Raw genomic sequence first — 24,030 nt, forward strand, 5'->3', positions numbered from 1 at the left:
GTCCAAGCCAAGTCTGCCATGAAGGTGTGCCATACATGTACCCCTAGCGCCTTCCAGCTCTGCCGGTGTCCCTGGCTCAGTATCCCCTTCGGGCAGCACGTGGTAGGCAGCTTGGAAAGTGCCTTTCATCCTCGGAGGAGCTGCATTTTAGTGGGGGAGCCCCTGACCAGACAAATATAACATAGCAGTGTCTGCTGGGACTGTAGCCTGGAGGAGTGTATATTTAAAATGGTCATTATCTGGGGACTGAGCGGGCTACGGTTGTGAAACACTTAATGGAAAAGGGTTAAGTTGTGAAACACTTAATGGAAAAGGATTAAGTCCTCCTTTGGTCCAGCTTTGTGCTGAATAGTATCACTTAATGCAAGCTTTATACCACCTTGTCTCTTCTCTTTGTAATCAGGCCAAGGCTCTTTTCCTGTGATGAAGACCAGGCATCGTCTTGGTCATTTTTTCTTTCCTTGAAAAGGATGCGGTAGGACAACAATTATATACAGGAGCTTAACAGCTAGTCAAAACAGCCAGTGCAATGCCTGCCAGAAAGGTAATTAACTGTCACAGCGACTTCTTCTGGCTTCCTAATTCCAGGGACCTATTTATGCATGTTTTCCCTTTGCCAAAAGCACCCCAGCCCTGAAGTGTTTCGGACGCAGCTGTGCTTGTTGCAGCACTCTGAAAACTGTTTGGACAACAGTTGCACACTTCCAGTGCAGACAAGGGGGAAAGAAACACTTAATCTCAGACCCTGGCTTGAACTCACGGGCTCCTGTGCTGGCTACCAAGGTCCCTTTGGAGCACGTGGGAGCAACGCAGCATGTCCTATTTCGGTCTCATCCTCTCTTTCTGGCATGGTTGGGCATGACCCTTAAGCCAGCAGCCATGACATGGCGTGGTTGGGCATGACCCTACAGCCCCACCCCCAGGCCTCTCCTGGAAGAGGGCTAACTGCAGAAAGAGGGGATCCTGCTTCTGGTGCAGGGTGAGGCTTGTTGGGAATGACACATGTTGGCTTCAGTATTGATAAAACCTTACAAGAACCTCACAACATTGGAGGGTTTCTGCCTCCCGCAATTCCAGTTCCTGAAATGTCATGACAATTGTAAGTTTTGAGTGAATTTGATATCTTTTATTAGACCAACCCAAATCTAATAAAAGATATCAAATTCACCCAAGGAACCTTGTCTGCCTTTGTCCTTAGACCAACACGGCTACAACCCAAACCTTTGTAAGTTTTGAGGCCTTCTGGTTGTGCAAGAAGGGCTTGAAAACATGTTGCCTTAAGAGTTCAGGCACCAAAAAGTAAAGATAAAACCAAAAACATTGGTTGGGCTTTTTTCCTCCCAAATATCATAATTTTTTAAGTCGCTCTCACTCTTTTTAGAGGACCTGGCTAATGACTGAAGGCGTGTGGTTGGTAATACTTCATCTCCTGCTGGTGTTTCCAAGGGATCGTTTGATAGGAGGAGTTTTTTCCCCCGCCTCCCAGAGCTAAGAGTAAAATGGAAATGGAGGCAATTTGATTACAAGTTGGTCTTGTTCATTATGATTTTGTGGCAGCCCTTCTGGGGTGTGGGGAGGGGAAGAGGCTGACTCGGTGTCTTAGCTCTTGCTTGCTCTGCTGGGGACACAGCAAGCCAAAGCACGTTGTCTCAGTTCACACATGTGCACTAACCTGCCCATTTTACACTTCTCTAATAGGTTTGATCTAGGCCCTGGCGCTTGAGAGAAACATTACCAATATCTATTTATTTTTCCTCTTTGCCTTTTATGAATAGTCACGATGGGTTATTCCTAGGATCCCATCTTTCCTGGAGGAGTGGTGATCACTTCAGGACCACACTACGGCCGTGCATCAGCCTGCCCACTTGAGGACTTTTCCCTTTGTTTAACGTTTCTTTGGAAAACATTCAGGCTAAGTACAGAAAGTCAAAAAGCCCAAGGCTGCATTGATTCAGTCTTTGCAGGTTAGTCTAAGCTGCACAGAATAAATTGAAACAGAAGCGAACAGACATTTACCTTTGAATCAGGAAATGCAGCCACTTGCCTGCAGTGGCTCAGGCCAGAAGCCAGGGGGCGCTGGAGAATGGCTCTCTGGTTGTGTGCTCACTTCCTCTTCCTGCTGCCCCCAAGGTCTCTGGGATTTGCAGTCCAGAATCACAGCAGCAGGACTCTGCATGGTTGCTCATCACTTCTTCATCCTGCTTCCAGGTGCCTCTGGGTTTTGTAGTCCACAGTCGCAGCCAGCAGTAAGTATGAGCAGGGGAAGGGGAGTCTAACCCCCCTCCCTGGTCCCAGACCCCGGCCAGAGTCTGCCGGGGGGCAGTTCCCTCCCCTGCCCCCTTGCAGACTGGGCTGCATCCCCAGCTGGGTTGCCCACCCGCCTCATCAGCCAGCCCTCACTGCTCCAGCTAGGGAGCAGAGGGGTGCAGCCAACCTTTCTCTGCTGGAGCAGACAGCACAGCCCAGCCTAGAGCTGCAAAGCATGCTGGGATGCTAGGGGACAGTGATTTAACTTGAACCAGGAAGGGGTCTGGGACAGAAGTTCCATAACCGGTGTGATCTAAATCAGTTAAGCCTGATACTACATTCAACCAGGTTTATCTTAAACCAGTTTCAGCCATTTTGAAACTGGTTTATGTGCACTAAGTTTCTGTTCTGTTGCAGGTGTAAACCAGTTTCTGATCACTTAAACTAGATTATGTGTAACTTCTGTCCCTAGCCTCAAGTAGGTTTATAAGATCTTCATGCTGCAGGTAGAGGGAGCTGAGGGGCCGTGTTGGTCTGAAGCCAGACAGAAGGCAGGACAGGGTGGCACCTCAGAGACCGGCTCAGAGAGGCATGAGTTTTCATAGGCACCTGCATTTGTAGGCTGTTTCCTAGGCAAGCTTATGCCTCCCTGAATCATTTAGGGCTGGGTGACACCTCAGCCTCTATAGATGGGGACCAAGGATGGACCCTGGATCCTCTTGCCCAGGCAGAGCACGTGGCCTGTAAAGTTACCTGGAGGATGCAATTGCCTCGTGGAATGGAAAATTGTGCTGCACTGAATGAAAACCCCAGTGCTCCTGTTCCCTAACAGGCTAAACTCCTGCCGGTACTGGTTAAGCTGCCGTCGGTTTTAGTTACATCGGGTGGTGGTCAGGATGTGTTTTTGTTACGTGAGTCAGTCTGGCCACAAGCTATGTTGCATGTGGCCTTCACGTCTCATCTTCTCTGCTTTCTAGAATTTCTTCGGTAGGATTTTAAAGGGTCTCACCTCTGCTTTCCTTGGTTCGGCTCCAGGGTTTCTCTGCTGAGGAAGCCGGCATTGCAGCTCTGTTCCTATGGTAACAAAGAATTGGATTTGCTCCTAATATTACTACCTGTAAAAATGCTTTCCATCCCGCATGTTTGTCTGGGACGCTCCCCTCCCAGGCTCTCCTGATGACGATCTCTTATAGCCCATAAAATTAAAAATCATGAGTCCCACGGAGCAGCCCGCAGCCAAGGGGTTGCCGTTTAAAATGTTTTTTTGCCAACAGTTACCACATCACAGATCAACTATTTCCCCTCCTCTGAGGAAGGAGATAGAGGCACATCTCAGCTAGGCAGTGTCCACATCTTCAGGGCGCCCTGTCTCTTCTGGATCCCTGCACAAATCCTATGATCAGCTCCTGTCTAACTGGAGGATGTTTATGGGGAAGAGCATATAGTCCATGAGGCAAGTGCAAGTCCAAGTTCACAGGCAGACAAGGTTCCTTGGGTGAATTTGATATCTTTTATTAGACCAACCCAAATGGCTGGAGAATAGTTATTAAGCAAGCTTTCAGCTTTAAACCAAGAGGTGCTGTATTATGCCTTTAGGAACAGATTCAAGCAATCCTGGCTGAGACATATCAAGTTGAGCATCGGTCGTAGCCTAGACAGCCGAAACCCATACTTGGAAACTAATGCACCTTGTCCTTGCATGTCTGAGGCTGTTGTGAGCGTGAGAAGAAGGCACCCCACAGCAGCCGACACAAGAAAGAAGAGTAATGGCCAAGCCCAACGCTCTGCAACTTGATGAGAGATGGGAAGAAATCTACTTACAGCCTCCGCAGGTCTACAGACAGGTCTCTAGCATCTCATGGTCATCGGTCATTTTATCACCATAGAAACTGAATCTTCTTCCTATGCCCTCTGTGTAGTTCACAGGCTGATCAATGGGCCGCACAGCTTCCAACAGAAAGGTGCTGCCAGTCTGCATGAATACGGGGCTGGCAGGTCTTCCCTGGCCCTCACTGTCCAGAAGGATGTAAATCCAGGGCGCAAGTTGTGCCATTAAATTAATCATCATCTCTCCAAGAACCAGAAAATTCCTACTGGCCAAAACTCAACTAGAAGTGAATTGGGTAAATCTGATATCTTTTAATAGACCAACTCAAATAGTCGGTCTAATAAAAGATATCACATTTACCCAAAGAACCTTGTCTGCCTGGTCCTTAGACCAACACGGCTACAACCTATACCTCTAGCAGTGGTTTGACATTTATTCTTTCCCAGACACTTACCCAACCGCTATGGGCACAGGTATAATCCTCATGAAGACGGGAGTTCAGATAAGCCACTATTAGCTTTGCTGCCCCTAACTCAAACCAGACCTAAGACCTGAAATTTCTTAGGGGCCTTTATGGTTTGAGCCACCTAAGTTTCACTGGTACATGTACACTGGGGCTTTATCTTTCAGCCACAAAGTTACTGCTATTTAGGACTTATTTAATCCATGCAAACCGTGGACCCTTAACACCTCTGTCTCCTGAGAGGGAGCTGCAGTAGAAACCCGTAGAACTGATTTGAAATAATCCGGTCTTGGCTTTCGTTGCTTGTAATGTTTAGCAAGCAGCGCTCCCCTCCTGTGCCGTCCTGGCTTGGATCGCAGATGTGTGCTGCTGCAAGCGGCAGATGTGAAAAGCAAAAAACCCCCCAGAAGATTTGACATGACTCCATCATATTTTATGCATTGTGGTGAAAATATTCACATTTTTCCTATACTTCATCTTCTTTCTCCCGGTCCCTATTAAATGCATGTGAGCTTTGAGTTGAGCATGAACAGCTGATCCCGATCAGAAAGCCCATCTGTCTGTCAAGCATTTATCCCATTCAAAAACTGTACTTTCCTGTAGCTCGATGTTGCTGATAATGGCATATCTTTACAAATGCTAAAGTAAGACTTCTGAACATGCAACTCCTCGAGGAGAAGATTACTAGACGTACCAAGCCAAGACAGGTTCGGGAGCAGTCCAGCATTGGATTACCTTTGGGCTGTGTAAATATCTTCTGTTGTACACACCATTGTGCATTTGCTCGGAAAAGAAATAGCCATAAATATGTATGTGTATATAAAAACTCAAGCTGGCTCCCAGCTTTTGGGATTACAAGAAACATCCCTCGGCTTTTGCAAGGATATCCAGAAATCTACTTGCTCTTTCTGTACCGAGGCAAATGCGGAGGGTACTGCAGCACAGCAGAAATCAAGCCGGGCTCATTCATTTCTTTCACCGCAATTAAAATTCTTGAACCGCATCAAGATAGTTCCATCGTTGCTCTGCCCGGGCTCGGCACTGCGTGCACGCAAGAGGGAACTCTTCACGTCCCGCTGGCAGCCCCTCGGCTTTCTGTTTACATTCCAGCTCTCCTGAGCTCATCGGCAGCAACGAAATACAGCCCTAAAAACACCGTATCGCGCACCAAAAAATGCAGTGTTTTGATTGACTTCGGTGACCACAGAATACCGGTCATACAAAAATGCATGAGCCTCTCTGTAACCCTGTCTGCCTTAGATGATCAAATTGGTGAAGGTGCATTTATCAATGCAAAGACCCTGCTTGTTCTCGTCGGTTGAGGTGCTTACGGGGGTGCGAGACGCCTGCAGCGCGGGTCTATTAGAAGTAGTCGCTCCGGGCTGCATAATGACTTGCCTGAAACATCTGTGCAAGGGGAGTTAGTGGCTATGTGGATGTTGGGCCTGGGTGCATGGAGGTAAATGCATTGAACACCTACATGCGTCCTCCCTCAAAAGTAGGTGACCAGAAATGAATGCAGCATGGCAAAGGAAGGGCTGGTTGTTGTTGGCTCCCGATGTATTAATCGCAGGGCAGCTGAGGCATTGCAAGGGTGCTAGGTTCGGGCTAGGAGAGCCAGCAGCAAGCTGCCCCAGAGCAAGAAGGAATTTGGCCTCAAAGGGTGTCTGAAGCACATTCAGGTCCCTGAAGGGTGATGACAGAGAGGATGGAGATGGGCTTCTCTCTGTGGGCAGGGGAGAGGACTAGGAGCAGCGGCTTGCAGCTTTAGCAGGAGAAATCTAGGCTGGAGATAAGGCTTTAAGGGTGGTCAAGCCGTGGGACAGGCTGCCTAGAGACACCGCGGGATCTCCATCCTTGGAAGGGATTGAGACATTTGGCAGGGATGATCTTGCCTTGAGCAGGGGGCTGGATTAGATGAGGTCCCTTCAAGCCCCATTTTCATAGGACTGGGGGAAGGGAAAGATGCGTCTCTCATGGTCCCATGCTCAGGGCTGTTGGTTTAAAGACATGGTCAGACCACTCGCCTTTCAAACCCCATGAGGAGTGAGCCCCAATGGTCACGTGTTTGCAGTGTTTTCCATCCCCGGGTTGGGGTGTCCTTCAACAAGGGAGAGATTCAGTATTGGGGCTTCTTGCTGTTGAGCTCAAGCACTCCCTTTCCTACCCTCCACCCCTTGCAACACCGGTAGCTCCACCAGATAGGTAGGAGAGTGCCGCGGAGATCTTGTGAAGTCCGGGTGACGACTGCGGCACTTGGTCTGGTCATGAAGACCAGATTGAATAGATGGGACATCCATCTGCTAATCCTGGTAGAGCACCAGTCAATATTCAGAAGGAGCTGGCTCGCTCTTACGCTGCTTGTGAGCAGGAGGGTATTAGGGGGGACGCCGTGGCTCCTCAGGATGACCCACAAAAAACTTTCTCATAACTTTGCTTATCCTGGGCAAGGATGGCTCTGCAGCATAGATGCTCCTAGAAATGGTCTCGGTGCTCAAAAGGGTTAAGCCCCTGCAGCCTGCGGATGGGCTGGAGAGCAGAAACAGGTGTCTTCCTTCAGATTTGCACAGCTGTGACCTTTTCCGCCCTCAACAAGTGGGTTTAAAAATAGTTCAAGCCCGGATCAGCCAGCAGTCTGGTGGCGCGTCCCACGCCGGGGAGCCGAGGGCAGCACTCAAACTCGGTCCCTCGATGCGCAGGCTGGTACGGGGTGAGAAATGAATGGTAGCTCAGTTCACGGGCCAGGGATAAGTCGCCCTGCTGCATTATGAAGGTTTCCTGGCAAAGGGAGAAGTCTGCAAATGCAGAGCACTCGTATCTCTCCCTTTCTTCAGCAAAAGAAAGGATCAGACGTGCGAGCTGGGACTTGTGCACCCCTGTAAATCTGCTTCCCCCTTACGTATCACCTCTGGTCCAGTACCCCATGGGCTCATGGGGGCAGCTCGGCCCTTATGGAGCGGATGCAGCTGCCTGACAAAAGACATGCCGAGCAGGACGTATATTAAGACTCCAACCCCTGCACAGTGTTTCCCCCACATCTGTCCTCCTGATGCGGGTTCAGAATAGACCCGCACTTAGCACCCACGTGGCTTTGCCCGTGAAGCAAAGTAAGGGATGTCCCCGGTCCCAGATGTTGCCCGTCAAGGGATGTCCCCGGTCCCAGATGTTGCCCCACTCCCCCATTCGTTTGGATTGATGAGATGTGTTTTCTTTTTCTCCGACATCAGGATTCTGTGACACCTTCAACATCGACACCAAAAGGCCCAAGATCATACCGGGCTCCAAAGAAGCGTATTTCGGCTACACAGTGCAGCAGCATGACATCGCTGGGAAGAAATGGTAAGCAAGCGTCAGCGGTGGCAAAGCGCTGCCATGGTTTTCTCCAAGAACCGCGGGGTTGAAAGACGGCTCGCGGGGCATCCAGCCCGTGCCCCAGTGTGCGTGGTGTCATCCTCGTAACCAGTCCAGGCACCGTGCTTGTCCCCTTTCTCTGCTGCCGTTGCTTTGGAGGAGGCAGCTTTGGGAAATCTGGTTGTAGAGACTGTTGCTTTCTGCTTGGTTGGTCTGGATCCAGAGGAAGCTCTCTGGGGTTTTGCCTTGCTGTACCAGAGCCCAGAACTGAATCCATAAGGAGGCATTTGCTCGGAGTGAGGGTCTATTTAATCTCTGCAATCTCAGTGGCTGCAATGCAGGGCCAGGAGCCTGGTGCCTGCACAGACCTTTGCCCAACCCAAACTCCTCCAGGACACAGGGGTGAAACGAGGAGGAGACTGCTTCTGGCACCAGGCTGTGAGGCTTCGCTCTTTGTTGTTCCTGAGCATTGTTGAAGTCCAAGGTACCGCCGAAGGGGGACATGATTATCATGGGAGCAGCTGCAGCAGTGTCTGGACCCTGCAATGCTGACGTGTTTTGCATGGTCACTGGGCAAAGCAGGGCTGGTTCAGCTCCCATGAACATGACCTTGTCTTCCCTCCAGGCAACTTCACCCTCCCTTTAGCGCTATATCCGCCACTGCGCATGGAGGATCCCATCTTCTTGCTGCACCCTTCCCTGCTTCCTACACCCCTAAGCTCTGTCTCAATCCCCCCAACACAGTCCCCGTACTTCTTTATGCCTCACCTACCCATCCCCTGGCCTCCTTGCCAAACCATAAGCATCTATGCTGCCCGATCCCTGGTCCAGTGCATCTTAAACCTGAGCCAGTTTCTTGCTCCCAGGTGCTCTCCATGGGCCACGCTTCCAGAGCCTCCTTTTCCGGGTGGTGAAAAAAATCCATGTTTTAGTCCTTAATTAGGCAGCCACCTGTCCCTACCCACCTGTTCTTGTGTCAGCCCTACCCTTTCAGCTTTCACTGCTCCTCTCCCTCCCTGCTGCACGTGCCATAGTCACAGTCCCGCTCAGCCTTGCTTGCTGCCTTGCAGGGTCTCTCTGTGGCCCAGCGCGTTGGGGGGACTTCACCTGGACAGCGCACCGCACGAATGTGGCTATATCACTTCTGGTGCCAGAATGAGCTCACAACTAGCTCGGCCATCTGTGCACGGCCCTGATGTACTATGCAGATGTACACCCGTGTCTCCATTTACCATCATCCTGGGAGCCCTCCCCTGTCCGTAAAGGCACCTGCCTATAACACGTGGCCAGACCTCTCATAGCATCATAGACAAGGAGGGTTGAGGGGACCTCAGGAGGTCACACCTAGTCCAACCCTGCTCACAGCAGGACCAGCTCCCAACTACATCATCCCAGCCAAGGTTTTGTCTACCTGGGTCTTAAACATCTGCAAGGATGGAGATTCCCCGACCTCTCTAGGTAACCTGTCCCAGTGCTTTACTACCCACCTCCAGTGCTTCACCACCCTCGTAGTGAGAAAGATTTTCCTAATATCCAACCTCAACTTCCCTTGCTGCAACTTGAGCCCATTGCTCCTTCTGTCATCTGCCTCCACTGAGAACAGCCCAGCTCCATCCTTTTTGCAGCCCCCCTGCAGGGAGGTGAAGCTGCTATTCAATCCCCCTCGGTCTTCTCTTCTGCAGGCTAAATCATCCCCATTCCCTCGGCCTCTCCTCACCAGTCCTGTCCCCCAGCCCCACAACCATTTTCATCACCTTCCTCTGGCCTCTTTCCTATGTGTACACATACTTTCTGTAGTGGGGGGCCCACAGCTGGACTCCGTACTCCAGATGTGGCCTCCCCGGTGCTGAATTGAGGAGATTAATCATTTCCCTTGACCTTCTGGCACCGCTCCTACCAATGCAGCCCAGTATACCATTCGCTTTCTTGGCAACCAGGGCACGCTGCTGGCTCCTGTTCAGCTCCTTGTCCCCTGCAACCCACTGTAACTCTCCTGGATTCCCTGCTACGGCGTGGCCTGGTGTGGCTCTGTCATTTTAGACTCCACCAAGCTGCTTTTGTGTCCAGCAATTCATGCACATCCAGGCAGCCACGGTGCGGTGCCTTAGCCAGACTTCCCTTTGGATTCCCCTGCTTTTGTCATCGCCGCCCCAACACGCTTAGACGTGGTTCCTTTCTTGTTTAATTTAAGGCTCGCGTGATCTGCCCAGACGTACTGTGCTGTGGCCAGCGACGAGGCTGCGGCTGGATGTCTTCCCTGGTTTCTGTAAGGCCAGAGCAATGGCATGTTCTTCCCAAGAACTGCCGTGTCCCACTTTAATTACAGCCTGAGCTGCTGGCACTGGGGGGGAGGGAAAAAAGGTTCGTTATAAACAGCACAGGGCAAATCTGTGTTAACTGAGAGGGGGAAAGGCCCAAATCTGAGCAAAGGGAAGCCACTTGCAGCTCCGGAGCACCTCGCTGGGAGGGTTTGCTCACAGAGAGCTTAGCGGGGAATAAAGCCGTGGAGTTTCTGCTCTGAGGGTCGTAGCCTCCCTTTGCCTCTCACGCCTGGGCCGCGGGTTGAGCTGGCTATCAAATCTAGATCCAGAGAATTAAACCCACCTTCCCTTGGAGCATTTGCCCCTGTGGGCTGGTTGGGAAGCTGGAAGGTAGCATGTTGGCTGTGGCAGGTTGTAAAGACAAATATATATTTAAAGGTGTCCGTTGAACTTCAGTCATCGCTACGACTTTGCAAACGGAGGGTCTGGGCACTTTCCCGCTGGACCCCAGATTGGCTTTTGTCCCAGACTGACATTTGCATTACTGGCTTGTGATTTTATTTTTTACATGCCAGCTTGAAGGGCCTTACAGACCTGATCTCCAGAGAGCGGCTGCTCTGTCCCTTCTCAAAGCATAGCCTGCAAGAGTTCACCTCAAAGAGGTGGTCTGGTTTTTCAGCACTGCAAAGTACCCTTCAAGTCCCTGGCAGGGGCACTGAATCTGGGGTGATGGGCACCTCCAGCCCTACCCCTGGGCCTGTCTCTTTTTCCTGCTTTTTTGTCTCACTTTATGGATTGTGAGAAAATCCCTTTCCAACTTGAGGCCTTTTTTCCATCTGGGACAGCAGTGACTTGCACATCCCTAGCAGACGCTCCAAGCGCTTCACTTAAGCGATCGTCCACCGCCTCTGTCTGCTGGCTGCCAGCACGAGGCAATGCAAGCAAATGAACGGAGCAGAGCTGAGTGCTGCCAGCTGTTGCTGTTTGCTGATGACCAGTAAGTGAAATCTCAGTCTCCTTGGGGTCCAGCAAATGCAGAACCCGCTAAACCAGCACACGCTGGCTGTTCAGCTCGTTTGTTAACCGCATGCTTGAAACGAGTCGTATATTGGGGGGCAGTCGCTGAGGACCCTCAATAGCATTTCCCGGGAGTTTTGGTGATGTTTGCAATGGCTCAGAGCAGTCAGGGGTGTTTGCACTTGGAGGCCGTAATACCAGACCGCTTCTGAAGCTGGCGTTGCGCTCGGAGCTGTTTGCAGAGGGGGAAATTCAACCTGTGGATGGACTCTCTAAGAGTTGCATTCTCTGATGGTGCGGGATTTGTTCTGTGATTTGGAGGTTTGAGCCACCTTAGCTGACTGGGTCAGGGAAATTTCAAAGAGGTAGCACCAAAGGATGGACTCCCAGATCCTTGCATATGCATATGAATAAGGGTCCGTACTCAGTGGCCTCTTTCCCCAGCACAAGTCCTGGGGAAGCCTGTCCCTGTGAGCGCTCATAAGAAAACCAAGACTGTGAAATGGTCAAATGGGCACCACGAATAACTTGGTACTAGTAGCACTGCTCATGTTGTGGAGCATGCAGGGGCTGACTGCTGTCGCTACAACTTTGTGCACGTAACACCTTCTAGTGACCTTGCTGCCACGTGCAGGGGCTCCACTTCAGTCCCAAATGTCACCAGCATTTACTTAGCCATCATCTCAGGAAACCTGATTTGAGCTAGGATCAGATCCCTTGCAGTTCAGTGTCCAGCATTCAAACAGGTTCCTTCTTGCCTGTTTCTGATGAAGCCAAGCCTGAGTCTGGTTCACAGCCTGTCATTTATTTAACCACCCCGGTCTCCTTCTGTAGGCGAGCCAGCAATGCTAATAAAACTTAGAAGCATGATCCACCTCTGGCAGGACACAGCAATCCACTGCACACTGCTGATCTTTGATCTTGATTTAAGTCCTCATGATTGATACCCAAATAATGTATGGCTAGCTATTGCACCTCCGACTACAGCTCTCCGTCATTGCTGGGTGTACCCCCAGCTTTGCAGGAGAATGCAGCAAGGTTTTTTTGTATAGGGAGAATTAAAAAAGCACCTGACTTGAAATCTGGTTTGTGATGACCTGGAGCAGGAGATGTAACCTGTTGGCATTTACCTCCATCCTTTGCTGGATGGTGTGTGTGGTGGGGGAGAGCTAGCAAGAAACATCTGCCATCTATCATCGCAGCCATAGTATCCCCACAGCTATTTATTTTCAGGCTGTAATCCTCACCCCAAAGTGCCAGTCAAACTGGAGATGGGCCAGGGCCCCTGGACCCTACTGGAACACCAGCTTGATCCTACCAGTGGTGCAAGGGTGGCTGTACACCGTGCAAGTCCAATTGCTGCTCTCGAGCACTCCCAGACAATCGACCTGCATCTCCTTGCCACAGCTGGAAGACGCCAGTGGGCCACATCTGGTTTCCTGCTCTCTCTCCCTTCTCTTTGCTCCCACGTAGCTTTTAAGGACAGAATTCAGTCCAAAGTGACTGCCTAATATTGCATGAAATGTCTTCAGCGTGTGACAGTGAAACAGCTCCGAGTGCCATTTCTGCCGATAGACGGGACCATTGCAGCGGGAGCTGTGTGCGGCTGCATCTTTCAACAACGGGGGGTCTCAGACTGGTGCAAAAGCTGGGAGCACGGTGCTGGGGTTTTGGGGCCCTGTTAGGTCCTGGTGGGGGAACTAAAGATGCTGGTAATGACTGATAAGGCCCTAATGGTGTGGGACCAGCCTCTCCTAGCAGGCTTGCTGCTTCCCCTGGACCAGACTGCCACAGCTGCAATCAGCCAGTTCCCTCTTGGGAGAAGAAGACGGCTGGCAGGGCTCTACCTGGGCTCCTCCAGCCTGGTCCCAAGCCCCTTGGAGGCTCTGAGTTTTCACTCACAGCCCCCTGTCTCACAGAGTTGAGGCTCTGACTCCCACTTGATCGAGTGGATGATAATTTTTAAGGCTGGTGGGTTTGAATTTAATTGCACTCACTTTATAGCTAGTGCTGTTGGCACACCGAGAGCTTGGGATTTAATTCTGAACTAAATACATAAAAAGATCACCTTTTTAAAGATGAACCCCTATTTTCCTGCATCGATTGGCATAACAAGTTTATGCACTGGGATATCCAAGCACCAAGATCAGACCAGGGAGCAGGCATTTTTTCATCATCCCAAATAATTTCCAAGTTAGAAGGTGACCCAACAGAGCAGACCTATGTTTGGAGGCAATATCATCCCAGGCTTCAAACCGATCGGCAGTGTCTTGCCCACGCAGATGAGCATTAGTGCAAGCGATGCATTGTGATCCTTCGTGGTCTCCTGGTGCCACCGCTCAGGTAGTCACAGAGGGAAGCATTCCCCTGCACACCTACAGCCGTCATTTAATTATTAGCTATTCACGTTCTCATTTTCAGAAACCACCTCCTGGTTTAAAGCCCAGCAGCTCATTTTAGCTTTCAGTGAAGTATTTCAGTCTCTTAGGCCCTAGGAAAAAAAAATGCTTTGGCAAGTGGAACGGGATTGCAATTACTGCTAGATTCCTGGCTCCCATCCACCCTACATTTAGGTGACCAAAAGTCTTTGCCGTCTGAGTTGTTGGTCTTGGTTCATTTCCTAGAAAATGGGCATTGCATCGCAAAATTGCTGTAGCAGGCACAAACTGGCCCCTCTCTGTTTGTGGCCTGAGTAGAGGAGCCAAGTTGGGCATGGAAAATGAGCCCCCGCTTCAGCCCCAGACCCCTCAAGGGCAGGGCGAAAACATGAGGCAGGAGGCTCCCTTCTCCAGGGCTGGTCCTCAGATGCCTTTTACAAACAATGCGCCTGAGCTTTTATGAAAAACCAAGAGATTTGCTGTGAAATAAAGGGTGCAAGATAACATCCTCAAGCCAGTGGAAGGCTTTGCTTTGACTTGAGCCAGTTTCTGTAGGAAGATGTTGGATGAGCCGCTTCTGAGCTGAGAAAATTGTACTTGGAGTTGCAGCTTTCAGGGGTGAGATGAAGAGGCAGAAGTGGGAAGGGAGGTCACGGTAACACTCGCCACTGTTTTGGGGAGGGAATCGTTTTTAGAATTAAATTTCAGGTGTTTAAAAGGCCAGAGACGGGTGCAGCAGAGCAACAGAAACCAACAGCTTGCCGACATGTTGAAATCCAGACGCACGCTAGATGCGCGGGGTATTGCTAGTGGGCCAACCTGTTCTGCAAGCAGTGTCCATCCACGGACCGCTCGCAAGAGTGATGACCATGGTTGCAGGGAAAACCATCTATGGCTGGGGCAGGGTGGTGCAGGCAAAATCACTGGACAGAAACCACTGTTCCTAGCAGAGGACACCAGCCCATTGGCATGAAAATAAGGTGTTTCCAGACAGCTGGGTCAGTCCCTGAAAAGGCTGGGGAAGGGAATTCCCCCCCGTAAGGATGGATACCGAGGTCACCCCCCTCCTGTTGGGGATGAAGTCGGAGATCAACAAGTTACCTGTACGTGCCTGAATACCGTAGCTTGAGTGTGCCTCCAGGGCTGGCGGTCAGGAAGGGCTTCGCTGGACACAGGGCTTTATTCCTGGATGTCAAAACTGGCATAGAAATGCCAAATCAAAGCAGCTCTCCTGCCTCAGAGAGACAATCCCCCCTGCCACCCATTGACACTTTCCCCTTGTACTGAAATGAGAAACGCCCTTCTGTTTGGTCCCCCCATTTCAGGACCTTCTTCAGGCCTCCATCTCCCCCCACATCAGCCGCCTCCTGCTCTTTCCCAGATGAGAGAGTTTGTCTTTCTTTCCAGCCAGGCCTATCAGTTGAATAGGAGTGGGTGGACTTAGGACCTTTGCCCCTGATGGGTCAGCCAACCTATTTATATATGCACCTATTGCAGGGAGCCTGGATAGCTCGTGGGCAAGGGAATCCCATTATGTGAACAAATTGGAGAGAGTCCAGAGGAGGACAACGAAAATGGTTGTGGGGCTGGGGGTCATGACTTGTGAGGAGAGGCTGAGGGAACTGATTTTATTTAGTCCATAGAAGAGAAGACGGAGGGGGATTGAATAGCAGCCTTCACCTCCCTGTAGGGTGGTTGCAAAGAGGATGGAGCTGGGCTGTTCTCAGTGGGGGCTGATGACACAACAAGGGTCAATGGGCTCAAGCTGCAGCAAGGGAGGTTAAAGTTAGATATTAGGAAGAACTTTGTCACTAAAGGGTCATAAAACACTAGAACAGGTTACAGAGAGGTGGTGCAGTCTCCATCCTTGTAGGTCTTTAAGCCCCAGCTAGACCAAGCCTTGTCTGGGATGATGTAGTTGGGGCTGGTCCTGCTTGGAGCAGGGGGTTGCACTAGATGTGACCTCTTGAGGTCCTTTCTAACCCTCATTGTCTATGAGTCTATGTGATCTTGCTGCTGCTTGCTGCCATCGCATGAGGAATATTTAAAGCAGCTGGGATAAGTCCATGCAGGGGGTAGAAGGGAAGTTCTCCTGGCTCTCCAGTTGGGTGCGGAGGTGTTTGTGGTCCCCAGACTGCAGAGCAGAGTGGAGGGTGTTTGGTTTCTCCCGGGCCTCTGGGCTTTGCTGGCCTCCACATGGGCTAGGAAGGAATTCTTTCTCCTCCTGTTGTTCCAGGTGTCCTGGGGGCATTTTTTGCCTTCCTAGGAAGCAGTGAGTGCTGGCTGCAGCCAAGGCTGGGGATCATGTCTGAGCTGTGCTGATGCTCCACAGGTTCCTAGTTAGAAGATCTTGTGCTTCCACTGAGGGTCAGTCTCAATGGATCAGGAAGGACTTTTACCCCGTGGTCAAATTATGGAGAGTTTCTGCCTCTTCCTGGCATCTCCTGTGTGTATTTAACAAACTATTCCTGTCCGTAGAGGCAGGATATGGCCCATGTTCTTGTCCCCCTGCTTTCCCGGTGGCAAGTTACAGTGTTTTTGGTGGTTTCAGGTATTGAATCTAGTAGTTGGCAAGAGGGTTGTTTTAAGAAAAAACATATTTACATGATGGTTTGGATGGGAATGATCCTACCTTGAGCAGGGCGTCAGACTAGATGACCTCCTGAAGTCTCTTCCAGCCCTACTTGTCTGTGATTCAAGGAAAAGTTCCTGTTTCCCGAGACCCTCGTTCCCCAGTGCACACGTACAATGGCATTGCAAACCATCCAGCCCCAGATAACATACATTTTTAGCGGCTTAACTAATTCAGTGCAGTTGGCTGCCCTGATTCATGGCGTGTGGTGTCCCTCCTGCTGTTCTCGCCTTCCTTGGCTGAGCCTGGAGATGGCGCTTCCTTCACACACACGCCATGAAACAATGTGGATGCGCTTCCGCTGACACTTCATGGTCCTAGGCTTTTCCCTGGAGACAAACTCCAGGCTTCCCCTGGCCGGGATGGTGGCAAATATACCGCTAGCTGCTGAAAACCTCTGGCCTGGAGGTGAAGGAGCAGTTAACTGATAATAAGGACTGAGTTTCTTCCCCCCACCCCCATGTCCTGTAGTGCAGAGATTTATGCATCACAATCTCTCTGAGCAGTGGAAATCTTTGTGGGGCCGATCCCCACCGTGACTGATGGTGTTTGTGTTACTCTGGAAGTGTGCCTGGCTCACTTTCACATGCTCTGCACTTGCTGAAGGCTAAAAGACCGGCATGTTGCTACCAAATGGGGGACATGTGTTTGCATGGCGGCACTCGTGTCTGGTGCAGATGTGTCTGGACAGCACCATGTCCTTATATGCCACACAAGAGAGTCATGTCAGAATTGGTCTTTTAGGACCTGATCCAACATTTATTAATGTGAGTGGAAAAATTCTTGTTCATCTTAGTGGGATTTATGTGCATTCGCGAGGCATGGGCCTGGTCTAGTGGAAGGAGGGCAAGGGATCTGCACTGTGTCCTAGTCCCCCACACTTACTAAGGCTGTACAGCGTTGACCCTTGGGGGCAGCTCTCACAACCCTGATTTCTACTATGCTGCCTCGGGTGTTATCATACCCTGGCTCTGCATCTGAGAGCTAATACCCATAAACCCTTATAAAATATGGACCCGCTCCACACTGCTGTGTGCCTACTTCATCGGGATGATACTTGCTCAGGTGGCCTCTTACAGTATCCCAGCAGTGATATATTGATATATATTGTATATTGATTCCCTGCTTCTCATCTCCTTGAATTGCTTCAGAGGAGAACTCATGAATGTGTGTGCAGGGGTTTAGGTTGTAGCCGTGTTGGTCTAAGGACGCAGCACTTTTGGGGCAGCAAGGAATATAGCCTGTCCCGGAGCTGAGGTTGTATCTGTGCCTTATTTCATACCTAAAGCCATCACCTGTTTCACCCCGTGCACTGAACAGTAGTTTGGGTTCACTTCCAACCCGGCATTGACTTGTTACCAGGGGCTACTGGACTGCTAAGCACAATGTTCGGGTTCAGTCTAGCTATTCCTGTGTCCCTCCAGCTGTCTAGCAGCCAGCTCATACTGCAGTTTGCACTGTTGTCCTGGTCTCTGCATGAATAAAAATGGATTTCCTGAGGAGAAATAAAGACATGAAGGTATTTATATAAAAAGAAAATCAAGCCACCATGACTCACGCTGGTTAAAGTATAAATCACTGAACAAACAAACCAGGCCATAGCCTAAAACCGACAGACGGACAGCGCAGAGTAACTCTGCTGCTTGATAATAATGTCGCGGAGCCTCGGCCAATTCCACTAGGTCAGGAACTGGCAAGAGGGGATGAAATGGAAATAAAACCACAACGCACTGGTGAGGCCGAACCCAGACAGCCCGCCTTGAACAACAGCCCCCGAAAGGTTCGGTGAGGTCTGCTGAAATACCAAACAGGGAATCTGAGCATGTTGGCATCTCTGCTGTTTTCTAAGTCTTTTAATGCTGCTTTTGGCCAGCTTGATGGTTTTTTAGAAGGATTTCCAACCTTATGCATGCATGCGTGTGTATGCAGATGTGTCTGCTGTGTGCAAACACGCAATATTCTGTATATACGTGTATCTATGGTGGGTCTATGTGTATCAAATGCATAGGATAGTTGGGGCTTTAATGCTGATCTTTCAGGGCTGCGAGCCAGTTATTACACACTTCAGGGGTTATAACTATAACTCTGGTAGTGGAAAATTTGAGAAGGAAAAAAATACAGATTACTAAACTCCAAGGGGAGGGGGGAGGAATAGTTTAATTTGTACTGGTGTATTTGTGGGCTCAGCTTCTCGGCTCATTGTCTTTCCAGATCAGCAAGTGAAGGTCCAAGCTTTCCTCCTGGCAGCTTGCCTCATCTTGGTTCGAGACGAACCCCTCTTTCCATTAAGCGTGCGAATGGAATAAACAGCAGTTGGCTAATGCGGTCCCCCACCGTAGCGTTGCACGGGAGCCACTCCTTAAATGCTAGAAGGCTCCAGTTTGCAAGGGAGGCAGTTAGCAAGTGAAAGAAAATGAAGTGTCCAGCCACCAGCCTCACTGTGCCCTTGGGTGCACCCAGACACCAGCCTCCGTGGACGTGGCTGGAGTGGCGTTAGCATTGCTACCTCCATCCCCTCTTTGCACTTGGTGTAAGGTGACTACACCATGTTAGGTGGAAGATGGGGTGGGATTTCATCCTTGAGAGTCAGAGTAATTAGGTGGTCATCCTGAAGTGATGCCTGTGTGGGGGGCTGTCCCATTGCACAGACCCCAGCGGACTAAATCTTCCAGCAGTGATGTGCCAGAAGTGGCTCACACCAGTGAAGACAGTATTTTGGGGCCTGGCTGACTGTGCATTGCTGAGGTCTGAACCCTCCCAGGTGCACAGGCTCACATGGGCTCCCCCCCATGCACATGGTCATGCTTGAGCCCTTCGTGAGCTTCAGGAGAAAGTTCTTGCCGGCCCTGGAAAGGAAGGGAAATGCTGGAGGGAGCAGGGAGCTTTTTGTAATCCAGCTGCAGTTTGGCTCTGAGATGGAGGTGCTTCAGTACGGCCAGAAGAGCAGCTTGCAGAGGTGAAGTTACCTTCTGCAGGGAGTACGCTCCAGACCGGGGCATGGTTTCTTCTCAGTCTGAAGGTGCAGCAAGACCAGTCTTTGTATTGATACTTGAGACCTCTGCCAGCCTCTGCACAGACAGTAGGAAAGGGAGGATGCAAGGGACGTTGAGGTTGGATATTAGGAAAAACTTTCTCATGAGGAGGGTGGTGAAGCACAGGAACGGGTTACCCAGAGAGGTGGTGGCATCTCCATCCTTGGAGGTTTTTAAGACCTGGATAAACTGAGCCTTGGCTGGGATGATGTAGTTGGGGCTGGTCCTGCTTGGAGCAGGGGGTTGGACTAGATGTGACCTCCTGAGCTCCCTTCCAGCCCTCATTTTCTATGATTGTCTGAATACAAAGGCACTGAGGACCTACAAAGATCCATGACTGATCTGGGGTAGGACCCTAGTCTACCTAGTCCCTGTCCCGTGCTCTGCTGCACAGGGCTGACCTCCGTGCTCGCTGTGGAGGGGATGGACAAGGTCTCCCATCACCTCCAAATCAACTGCTTAGTCTCTCTCTGTCTTTGTCTCTGCTTTCTCTCTCCTCTGAGCCTCTCTGTCCACCTCCCCATCCTGTTTCGCATGCACAGGAGCCCTTCCCAGGGCTGCTACAAATGGTTGCTCCTCCTGGAAGGGCCCTTTAAACAAACCCACAGCCCCTTGCAGCTGCTGCCCTGCAATGCTGCACATTAGCCTGTTTCTCTCTTTCGTGCCTCATCTCAGCAAGTGACTTCTCGTGAGCAGCCGACTCCTAACAGAAAAGCAGCCCCTCGGCCAGACAGGCTGCGTGGGGAGGGGGTGGCGGGTGCATGTGTTACTGTACTTCCATGTGTGTTGATTAGATTTCCATCGCTGCTCGGCGACGGCCGCCCCAGACAGATCTTTCCACTTCGCCACCCGAAACGCGTCTCCGACGGCAGGTGTCTGTGCGCACAAGGGGCTTCATGGCCCGATCGAGGGATCTGGGGGGGCTCTGCTCCGCTCTGCTCTGCCCAGCTGAGGGGTAGATATCCGAGGTTCAAGGGGACGGCTGCAGCCCGGCCACGAGGGATGTCAGGAATATAGTCTGGGTAGGCAGCCCGCAAGCTGTCCCCAGCCAGCCTGGCAACTGGGGGGCACTGGTCTTGCTGGTGAAACTGAGAGCAGCCCTGGGGCTGCTTCACATGACATGGGGGTCAGTTCTAAGGGCAGGGAAGGGGAAACCTCCCTTTCTGCCCTCTTGTGTGGCCTGGTCGGGTCAGGGTCTCCAGGGGGCAAACATGTGGGTGGGCATACGGGTCTCTGTATACCTTCAGGCACTCTATACTATACACTGTATACCTGTGAGCACGCTATATACCTGCAGGCTCTGCAGCCTGCCTCTGCCCTCCCTTAGATGATGCAGCTTTTCAGCTGTTGCTTCTGACAGCTCCCCGCAGCGATGCTCCCTCTCCTCGGCAGGGGAGCTCTCGTTGCAGCCCTGCACCGAGCTCGGGAAGTGCACGTGATACACTCCAGGATAAATGTCAGCCTCTCTCTCCCCAGAAAACGGCCTCCCTTTCTTGATCCAAATGGGCAGGGTGAAGTCTGAACCTGTAGCACACAGGGGCCAAGTCTCTCTCTTTTCATCTGCCCTGGCAGCATCGTGCAATATCCTGGTACCGAAAGCCGAAGGTTTATATCCCAGGTGGCGATTAACCTCAGCTCTTGAGCAAGGAGCAGTGAGCAATCTTGGAGGGCTGAAACTGAGGCCGAGGAAAATAGGGAAGAAAGAACAGCCCTTGGGAAATGAGTGGGAGCAAATGTGCAGGGGCCGGTGAAATGTCTCCTGTCTGCACCCAGCAGTGCTCAGCCCCGGGCTGGGGACCTTGCTGGGTGCAAGGGGCCTGTTGTCCTGCAGGGCTCCTGTACCTGGGGGTGGCTCCCCTTGGGCACATCCCCTCGCAGATGCTAAGGACGGCGGTGCGGCTGGTGTCCCCGCCGTCCCTCGTGGCTGCTCGGGGAGCAGGCGTGAGGCTTGCCGCCGGAGTGCAGCAGAAAGGGAGCAGGGAGACGGGCAAAAACAATCTGCTCGGAAGATTTAAAGCTGTAATTGTGCTGATCTGGAAAAACAGTTCAGGGCCTGGCGAGTCCCTGCTGCTGCGCACGGCTGCTTGGCTGCCAGCCCCTGTGGCTTGGCCAGAACACAAGCGCTCGGGTTATTTTGGTGAGAGGGCACGTCGCTGCAAAGCCTTCCCTAAGCATGGGGGTCAAGTCTGCCCTCCTGGTGGTCCCAACCTGAGGGCAGGATCTGGCCAACGGTGACCCATCCTTCCCTCTGTTTCCCCCCCCCCCAGCCCCCACCAACAGCCAGGCCTAATCTCTACCCTCCTAGTAACACCTTATGACAGGCTCAGGGGTGCAGTTCATGGGCCAGGTCTTCTGCGGGTATAAATTGATGCAATTGCGCTGCAAACCCCAGGGGTGATTTCCACCCACGGGGAAGTCTGGCCCGTTATTGTGGGCAGTGCTTGCAGTTTTTGGGGTGACCACATGCTCAATGGTCCCACGTTGCTCATTGCTGTCAGCCCTGTGGAAGACCCCCAGCTTTCAGAAGAGGTTGGCTTCTCATCGTGCCTTGCCATTTGGGGCTTGCTTTCTCTCTGAGGGGCCAGCTTTGTGCCAGTTTAATTTTGTGGAGTTGCTCCTGATGGACACCCATGTTGGTTCTCCGCCTCCCATGGCTCCCTGTACTCACACGTGTCTAGGAGCACAGGGCTGGAAGGGACCTCACAAGGTCATCTAGTGCAGACCTCTCCAGGCTAATTAATGTTAGCTCTTTCTTCCTAAGACCTGCCTCCCAGGCCCCTAATTATTTGTGTTCCCTTGTGCTGGACTCTCTCCAATTTGTCCACATCCTTCTTGAAGAGGGGGTCCAGAACCGGACATGGTGCTCCAGGCAAGGCCTCATCAGTGCTGAACAGATCAGATGAAGCAAAAGAGACTGAGAGAAATGTCTCAGGGGTAGCCTTTGGCCTGACACCCCAGCATGAAATGCATGGCTGGATGTCCTCCATTACTCCCTTGTGATGGGAAACTGCATCTCTGCCCTCTGACTGAGCTTGTGGACAGGTTAAAAGTTGCAAACAACACAAAGCCCTACCAAGCAGGGCAGTGTTTTTATGAACATGGTTTGATTTCCAGAACCAGACTTGGCCACATCCTCCCTCCACCCAGGCCTCGGCAAATGCGTCCCGGACTAGCAGGGCAGGAGGTGGAGGGTGATGGAGATGGACGGATAGCAAAAGAGTGCACTAAGATTTCCAGAAAGGAGCTGGCGGGAGGCTCGCGTGCAACTAGCTGGAAGGTGTGATGGGTTTGGCTCTCCGTGCTGTCTTGGTCTTCTGCTGGATCAGAGGATTTTGCTGGGCACGACTGAATGGCGATGGTAACCCGTGCTCCGGGTACCAGGGTCGGTTCTGCAAGGCCCACCACGGGGGAAGAAGCGGATTAGCATTAGCATCTGAATGCAGCTGACTGACTGTACGTGGAGCCGTTCCTGATCGATCCCCTCTATGCATGGACGCTCCTCTTCCATCCCATTTACTTGTCCTGCTTTAAAGGAGCACGTGCCTTGAGTGGCTCAAGGTTATGGGTCAGCAGCAGCAGACCAGAAAGGGCTTGCACGTGGAGTTCGTCCCGATTAACTCTGCATGTGAATGCTTTTACTCCACAATAAGCATCCAGGCACAAAGTCAATCCGGGATACTTCCATGTGTAACCAGGCCTGGAGAAGTCTACCACGGCTGCATGATTTCACCGGGGGCTTTAAACATGAGTGACACCTTGTTCTCTGCCCTTGGCACACAAGGGCTGGTCTTCTGAGGAATGAAATGATTTGATCCAACTTTGGTTGGGCTTCATCTTGGGTTTTCTGGCTTGCAATGTGCTAGAGGTCAGATCGGCGTTCACTCATGTCTGGGTAGATACAGCCCTGCTGTTCATTGTTTCTCAGCTTCCCGGAGCAGAAGCCACTCAGCTTTTCTTTCCTGGCGAACTGCAATGTTAGCATTTACTGACTTTCGAGCAGCAAAGTCCCTGCTAACAGATGGGAGCTGTGGGAAGGTTCGGTCCCGTTGGATCAGGCACCGTTTGGCTTGGCTGAGATTGTCCTCTGATGAGCAAAATCTTGCGTTTGCTGTGTCGGGAGTTCAGAGACTGCCTCTTTCAGACAGGGCCAGCCTTGGGGCACCAGCACAAGATCTTCCAGGGGGTCCGCTTCTCTCTCAAGCACTGCACAGGAAAAACCCTCTAGTTCCCCAGCCACGAGGTGGTTAATTTAAAGGCTCAAGTCCTTTCGAAGGCAGGCACAGCGCCTACATGCACGAAGCCCTGGGCCCATGTTCCCAGTCACAGAGCCATGTATTCATAGCTTCATGAGCCCATGGTTTCATGCACGTAGGTGCTGTGGTGGACCTGAGCCTTTAAATTAACCGCCTCGTGGTTCCTGGCTGGCTGGTCCTGCCTTTCTATACATTGAATCTGGGGTCAGGAAGGGATTTTCCCCCTAGGTCAGATTGGCAAGGGCTGGGGGCACGTGCTGTGCTTGTTAAAGAAAGGCGTGCACTTGGCTTGTATCAGCAGTTGCTGGTTGTAGCCACGTCGGTCTAAGGACACAGGCAGACAAGGCTCTTTGCATAGATGCGATCTCTTTTATACAGCTAAATAGTTGGAAAAAGCCCTTCTATGCCTGAAGAAGGACATTTGTGCCCCAAAGCTTGCAATGCACATTTTAATTGGTCTAATAAAACAGATCACATCTACCCAAAAAACGGTCATCCAGCAGCTTGTGACCGTTAGATCGGGGCACCCCAAGGGAAATAACAGTCACAAACTGCTAGAAGACCATTT

At 51.4% G+C, this 24,030-nt stretch overlaps 1 protein-coding gene across 2 annotated transcripts in view; it reads left to right on the top strand.

The window, feature by feature from the left end:
* Positions 1-24,030, top strand: part of ITGA11 (integrin subunit alpha 11) — a 140,264-nt gene that overhangs the window by 9,778 nt on the left and 106,456 nt on the right. For both annotated transcript variants that reach the window (XM_014595265.3, XM_014595264.3), the window contains exon 2: positions 7,766-7,877. In XM_014595265.3, coding sequence (XP_014450751.2) covers positions 7,766-7,877 — 112 coding nt within the window. The remainder of the gene's footprint in view (positions 1-7,765; positions 7,878-24,030) is intronic.

Source organism: Alligator mississippiensis, chromosome 11, assembly GCF_030867095.1.
Source record: "Alligator mississippiensis isolate rAllMis1 chromosome 11, rAllMis1, whole genome shotgun sequence".
NCBI classification, from domain to species: domain Eukaryota; kingdom Metazoa; phylum Chordata; order Crocodylia; family Alligatoridae; genus Alligator; species Alligator mississippiensis.